At 46.8% G+C, this 7,570-nt stretch overlaps 1 protein-coding gene across 1 annotated transcript; it reads left to right on the plus strand.

Moving 5' to 3' along the window:
* The first annotated feature begins 890 nt into the window (after positions 1 to 890).
* Positions 891 to 2,333, plus strand: LOC123411321. The gene is made up of 2 exons (XM_045104254.1): positions 891 to 1,433; positions 1,621 to 2,333. Exons 1-2 carry the CDS (start codon positions 930 to 932, stop codon positions 1,690 to 1,692), a joined length of 576 nt encoding a protein of 191 aa, XP_044960189.1. The 5' UTR covers positions 891 to 929; the 3' UTR covers positions 1,693 to 2,333.
* Positions 2,334 to 7,570: the final 5,237 nt, after the last annotated feature.

Raw genomic sequence — 7,570 nt, forward strand, 5'->3', positions numbered from 1 at the left:
CGCCGGAAAAACTTCTGTGTTTGTCTCCCTCCCTTCCGGTCGTGTTTCCGGCGATCATCGTTCACTCGCGATTTCATTTTCGCGCTGACGACCGTGCCATCGTGTTCAACAACGCCGGCGCACAGTTCTTTGACGCGACGGCCGACGCCGAGCTTGCCAGCAGCCTCATGCAGCTGACCATGGGCCGGGACAAGCTGTTGAACATGTTCCCGAGCTGCCACGGCACCGACGAGCTGCTGCTGCATCCCCACAACTAACAAACATGTCCAGGAGCCTCGCTGACGGCTGGAAGAAGAAGTGGAATCGGTCCACATGGTCCTCGAAAGCCTGACCGAGCCGGCTCCCTTTCGGTCTGGTCCTGAAAAATGAGCTCGCTGGACAGCTCGGTCCGGTCTGGACCGCCGGGGCCGGTCCAAACGCCGGCTCGGACCGGACCGGACCGTGTCCAGGCTGACGTGCCGCTGTGTTTGCGTGAGATGTTGGTCACAGATTGCAACTCTTGCTCTGATTAACTGTGTACTCTTGATCCTTGCGTGTGTAGTGTTTTGCTAGCTAGATCATAACTTGTGTCATCCACCACACCACTCGTGTGGGTTGGTCTGGTCCTTGCCCGAAGCTAACAATGTTGGACGTACGATGCGGCGCCGGTCATCGGCCGCAGCCGCGCGTCCATGCATGCGTGTGTAGACGTGAGGAGCGGCGGTTGAAAGGAGCCGCTTCGGGAAACTCCGGCCAGAAGCAAGCGAGCGACGAATGTGATTGGCAGAGAAGCGAGCGACGTACGTATGTGATTTTGACGTGACCTCACCGCGCGCTACCTTACGCAAGAAGGCAGCTAGCTATATATAGTCCCCCCGTATCTGTATAAATATAAATAGGGCCATACGTGCATTGCATACCGTACCAGACACAATTCCGGTGCCGGCGAGATGGAGATGGTCTCTGGAGGAAGGAGGAGGATGAGCGCCCCTAGAGCAAGGATAAGCCAGCGCACAATGAAGCTACTCGTGGACACCCGCACCGGGCGCGTGGTGTACGCGGAGGCCCGGAAGGAGGTGGTGGACTTCCTCTTCTCCCTCCTCGCCATCCCCATCAGCACCGTCGTGGGGCTGCTCGCCGCGGACCCCATAGGCAGCGTCGGCAACCTGTCCCGGAGCCTCGACGATCTCGACGCCGCCTACATCGTCGATGAACACGCCAGGGACGCCCTGCTCCCGCCCACGGCTGGCGGCGGCGGCCTTCTCCTCCTGCTCACCGCTGGCGGGTCGTCCTTCTCTCGCGGCGTCGTGCAGGGCGTCGTCACCTACACCATCACCGACGACCTCAAGGTCACCCCCATGTCTAGCATCTCTGGGATCACCATGCTCAACAACCACCGTATCAGGGACACCCGCCACCTCCAGGAGAGGACTGTCCAATTTGGCCGCACCGAGGTATGAAACTAGGGCTATATATATATATTACTCCCTCCGTCCTAAAATAAGTGTCTTAAGCTTAATACAAATTTATACTAAAGCTAGTACAAAGTTAAGACAGTTATTTTAAAACAGAGAAAGTACTATTAGTAGAGATATATAGATCGGTTGAATTAATTTTGATGAAGGATATGATGTTTACCAGGGTCTGGAGATACTGAGGGCGTCACTGCAGTCCCAGACGGTCCTCACCGACGTCTTCCTTAGGAGGGCCTAAGCAGCAACCTCAAGCTCAAGAGTTAATAATTCATACTTCCTCCGTTCCAAAATCACTGTCGTAGTTTTAGTTTAAATTTAAACTTAAATCACGACAGTAATTTTAAAACGGAGGGAGTTCTTTCGGTGATTTACAGCAATATATGATCGTGAAGAATATCAAAGGAAGAGTCCGGCTAGTAGGGTTTTTTAGTCCTTGCAAGTGCCGCACTCGGTCCGACTGTGGCGTTTCTTCTTCGAGTTTGTCTTCCGGATTTCGATCCTCCTCGAGTTCGTTCATTTGGTTGTAGTCGACGAAAATCCGGTGTAGATTCCTGCCGCCTCCTTGAGACGGCGAGGCTAGGGTTTCTCGTCATGTGACGAGGTTTGATGTCTAGCGTTCCAGTTCTATGCAAGGGTTCAACGATGACGTATGTGGCTTCATAGCACTTGTCCTTAGAGGCACATGCACAAAGTCTTTCCGTATGTCATCGACAAGGTCCAACCATCTCCGGTAGTGGTGCAGCGAGACTGGCATGTCGGCAGCTCGTTCTGGCGGCAAGTGGCCATTCTGTGATCACGGAATCTTGATGTGATTTTTATTTTGTTTGAGATGCATTGTACTTCCAGTGAGCTTTATAATCGATCAGATATTTTCTATAAGAAAAGAGTTATCATCACGCGTCTATTCAACTAAATGTGACTGTAAATCACCTATCAACTGGTCCCACCGTTTTCACTTGGTCCTCGATCAACTGTGATTTTGCTTCTGTGATGGTGCACTGTGCTATCTTGGTTGGACTTTGGTGTCCTTTTTGATAACAACCTTTCCAGGATTTTGCGATAATGCTTAACTACACGGAAAATTTCCTACGGGTTAATCTCCTGCATGGATATAAAATACTCACCTCCACCTTTTTTTATTCCAATATAGCAGACCTTTATGATTTCTTCTTGGGCCTCCATGACCCCGTAAATTAATTTCTGAAGAAAATCTCCCGTTAGTGTATCATTACTCCGAAAGTTCTATTCTAATCCCAAGATCAAATGCATTTTGATGAACAGTAACATTGATATTCTTATTGGTGAACTTTGATAAGTGCTTCGTATGCTTAAACATTTCAGCACGAAATGACGTTTGTGGAAGTCATGGCAAAGATAACAAAATCAGCACTCCAAAATGTTTTCAAAAGTAACATTTTTGAAGCATCAATTTTTTTTTGCCATGACTTTAAAGAATTTCATTTCGTGCTGAAATTTTGCGAGCATACACAAATTCCATCAAAGCTTACCACGAGAATATTTCAGAATGTTTTGCGAGCTTACTATTGATTTTGCCACAACATCCTCCACACTGACCCGCTAGATTTTCACAACAGCTTCTAACAGCCCCGTAATGCTTCCCGGAGTGCAACGAGCTGACCACAAACATCAACGGTGTCACCAAGCGTCCCATTGGCACACGGACCAAATTAAAAAAAGCCGGAAATCAATAAAAACATAGAAGATTACATAATATGTTTGAAATGCAAGAAAATCCATAACAATAAGTGAAATCAATAAAACCCTAGAAGATTACATAATATGTTTAAAATGCAAATAAATCCATAACAATAAGGGAAATTTGAGAGACAGGTAGAAAGAAAGTACCAAAGGGTTGAGAAAAATGTGAGGAATCGTGTGAGCACCTTATATCCCCTCCTAGGTATATCTTCCTTATTTGCCCTTGTTAGAGTTGTGTTGAATATTGTGTACACGGTAGGTTACAGTTGGACTCTGAGTTGTATTGTGTTTAGATAGGATATGGAGTCGTGTCCAAACAGGACACTTATATCCTAGGCCTCTCAAATATAGCGGGGGTAGACACACGATGTAACCTATGACAACATAATAGCACCAGCGTGCAAGGAGAGCCCGCGGCGTGTGCCGGCGCCCAAGGCGGCCAGGGTGCGGTATTGTGACGGTGTCACGGGGAGGAGCGCCCGTAGTCATGCCCCGGGGATGTAGCCATATCGGTGAACCTCGTTAACAAATCTCGTTGTCGTGTTCGTGTGATTGCTTGGTCCTCGGATGATCTACGGAGTGCCTCGGACTTATTCTAACAAGTGGTATCAGAGCTAGGTTGTTCAGAGGTCATGGATTGTTGATCTTAAGAAAGAAAATAAGCGATCAAGGTAGCCGAGCATCAGATCGGTCTGAAATGGAGCTTTGTCGCGGAAACGCAAGGCGCGTGCGTGCGCCGGCGGTCTAGACAGACAGTCCATGGAGTATGGAGGCAGACGGCCAGGTCGGGCGCGTGCCGCTGGAGATCATGGTCGTGAGCCCACATCATACAATTTTTGTATACATATAAAACAACTTTTATATGTGTTTAAGATTCTCCAAATGCATTATTATATTTTAATACTATTTCTAAATATATTTTATGTTTATTTTTTCATACTTATTGTTAATTATTTATATGAATTTGAAACATTTTTATACACATGTAACATTTTTAAATACATGATTAAGTTTTTTTCGAGCACATGTTTGTGAATATAAGTTAATCATGTTTCAAACACATGATGAAACATTTTTGAATGCTAATTTTTTTTTCTAAAATTAATTGAACATTTCTTAAATCATATATTTTTTTATACAGGCAAACATATTATTTGGAAATGTATGAACGTTTTTTGAGATGTAACTTAGATTTTCGGAATACCACAGACCATTTCCCCAAAATTAAATGAACATTCCTTTCCTTTCCATCAAGATTTTTAAAAATGTGATATACATTTATTGAAACACGTGAACGATTTTTTATGCCACAAACATTTATTTTTTATTTATAAAAAAATTCAGATTACGCCAACAATTTTTCTATACTTGTTAATTTTTTTTAAAAAAGTAACATTTTTGAAGCATCAATTTTTTTTTGCCATGACTTTAAAGAATTTCATTTCGTGCTGAAATTTTGCGAGCATACACAAATTCCATCAAAGCTTACCACGAGAATATTTCAGAATGTTTTGCGAGCTTACTATTGATTTTGCCACAACATCCTCCACACTGACCCGCTAGATTTTCACAACAGCTTCTAACAGCCCCGTAATGCTTCCCGGAGTGCAACGAGCTGACCACAAACATCAACGGTGTCACCAAGCGTCCCATTGGCACACGGACCAAATTAAAAAAAGCCGGAAATCAATAAAAACATAGAAGATTACATAATATGTTTGAAATGCAAGAAAATCCATAACAATAAGTGAAATCAATAAAACCCTAGAAGATTACATAATATGTTTAAAATGCAAATAAATCCATAACAATAAGGAAAATTTGAGAGACAGGTAGAAAGAAAGTACCAAAGGGTTGAGAAAAATGTGAGGAATCGTGTGAGCACCTTATATCCCCTCCTAGGTATATCTTCCTTATTTGCCCTTGTTAGAGTTGTGTTGAATATTGTGTACACGGTAGGTTACAGTTGGACTCTGAGTTGTATTGTGTTTAGATAGGATATGGAGTCGTGTCCAAACAGGACACTTATATCCTAGGCCTCTCAAATATAGCGGGGGTAGACACACGATGTAACCTATGACAACATAATAGCACCAGCGTGCAAGGAGAGCCTGCGGCGTGTGCCGGCGCCCAAGGCGGCCAGGGTGCGGTATTGTGACGGTGTCACGGGGAGGAGCGCCCGTAGTCATGCCCCGGAGATGTAGCCATATCGGCGAACCTCGTTAACAAATCTCGTTGTCGTGCTCGTGTGATTGCTTGGTCCTCGGATGATCTACGGAGTGCCTCGGACTTATTCTAACAAGTGGTATCAGAGCTAGGTTGTTCAGAGGTCATGGATTGTTGATCTTAAGAAAGAAAATAAGCGATCAAGGTAGCCGAGCATCAGATCGGTCTGAAACGAAGCTTTGTCGCGGAAACGCAAGGCGCGTGCGTGCGCCGACGGTCTAGACAGACAGTCTATGGAGTATGGAGGCAGACGGCCAGGTCGGACGCGTGCCGCTGGAGATCATGGTCGTGATCCACCGTAGCAAGGTTCAGGAGGGACCGTGCGGCTGAGGCGCTGGAGTACGTCAGGCGAGCGATCGATCGGCGAATCAGTTGATCGGGCGTGTGCGGCGGCATGTCGGGCGATCGCAAGTGTGCGATCCGGAAGACGCGAGGGCTTGCATGCCGAAGCATGGGGAGCTGCTGCATGCGTTGCTATTCCAAATATGACAAAGGACACGTGATTTGTTTTGCAAAAAAGAAATAGAGGACTGAGTCCTCGTGTTGACGATTCAACGATGTAAAGATCCGTCGTGATACACATCCATCAGAAGGCACAGGCTAGGAAAATCAATTAGCTAGCGTTGGAGGTTGTGCAAGAGAGATCATGTGAAGGCCAAATTTTTGGTGGGATTGCTAGTAGTGCACTAAGGCGAAACCACGTTGGGTTTTGCTGGTGTAATTTGGCGTCACGGGATATCTCTGTTATTTTTCACAGTTAATCGCATGAAGAACCATGGCACCAACAGGTATCGGGTTTGAGGTGAAGAAGTTCACGGAACTGAAAGCCTTGGATTATGGCAGACATGAGATGAAAGATTTGTTGGCACAACATGGATGCTTGAAGGCGTTGCAGGAAGTCGTGTGAGTTGTGGTGGAATTATCGTGTGATGGATGGAAATTTGCGGAAGATGATTTGGGAGCCTGTGTTGGACTGGACAGTCTGACGGATCGACGCAAGTCGGTTGGTATAGAAGACGGTGGTATGATCGAGAGACGACATAGGAGCGTGATGCTGATGGTGACCGACTTCTAGGCGTGGTAACACGCGGCGCAGGCTCTAGGGCTTGTGTGGCTTTAACAAGACTATGGCGCGGGGTTGATTCAAGACGGTGCACATGTGAGCTTGAAGTCGACGGGGCGCAAGGGGTGGACTGATCATCTACCATGGAGTCGTGTTGAAGGGGGAGCTGGATTGAGGGGCTACGGTGCAAGGATTCGGAGAATCGCAACCTATTCAGTGGGAAAAGCGAGTGACACGTGGTTTCGACTGGAGCTCGGTGGTGCGATGGAAACGTGATACTCGTCATCGATCCGTGATGATCGGTGGTACTCTGCAGTGGGGGTTGAGTGGTGTGGGTTCGCGACCCTTGAGACTCGACCGTGACAGCGGAGGCTCGACGCGGTAATAGCGGAGAGGCGTGCGGTAAGCACGGGGCATGGAGACGGGCTAGGGCTCTGGTGGTCATACATGTGGTGAGACAACTGCCAATTTGACTCGGGATGGCTACAAGAAATGATGAAATTCATTCTAGTTTCAGACAGGCGGTCAAGGAAGAGCGATGATGTTGATGTCAGGTAACTCTTATGTGCGACCCCAATATGAGTTGTTCACTTTCACGCAGGTCAATGATCGGTGTGTGATGGTGTTGGATACTCTGAAAGTTGGGAGCGCAACTAGAGTAACGTGGAGCTTAATTTCGTTTGAGCGTTGACTATGGTCAGGAAAAGAAGGAACTACAAGTTGCAAAGTGGAGTCACATGGAGTCTTTGGAGTAGCAGCGGTGCTCATGGATAAGCTCAAGTCCAATGTACATGGAAGTTTGACGCATAGAAGAATTCAAGGTGGTGGAGAATATTCGCCAAGGTGGAGTTTGTTAGAGTTGTGTCGAATATTGTGTACACGGTAGGTTACAGTTGGACTCTGAGTTGTATTGTGTTTAGATAGGATATGGAGTCGTGTCCAAACAGGACACTTATATCCTAGGCCTCTCAAATATAGCGGGGGTAGACACACGATGTAACCTATGACAACATAATAGCACCAGCGTGCAAGGGGAGCCCGCGGCGTGTGCCGGCGCCCAAGGCGGCCAAGGTGCAGTATTGTGACAGTGTCACGGGGAGGAGCGCCC

This window comes from Hordeum vulgare, chromosome 7H (assembly GCF_904849725.1).
Source record: "Hordeum vulgare subsp. vulgare chromosome 7H, MorexV3_pseudomolecules_assembly, whole genome shotgun sequence".
Lineage (NCBI taxonomy): Eukaryota > Viridiplantae > Streptophyta > Magnoliopsida > Poales > Poaceae > Hordeum > Hordeum vulgare.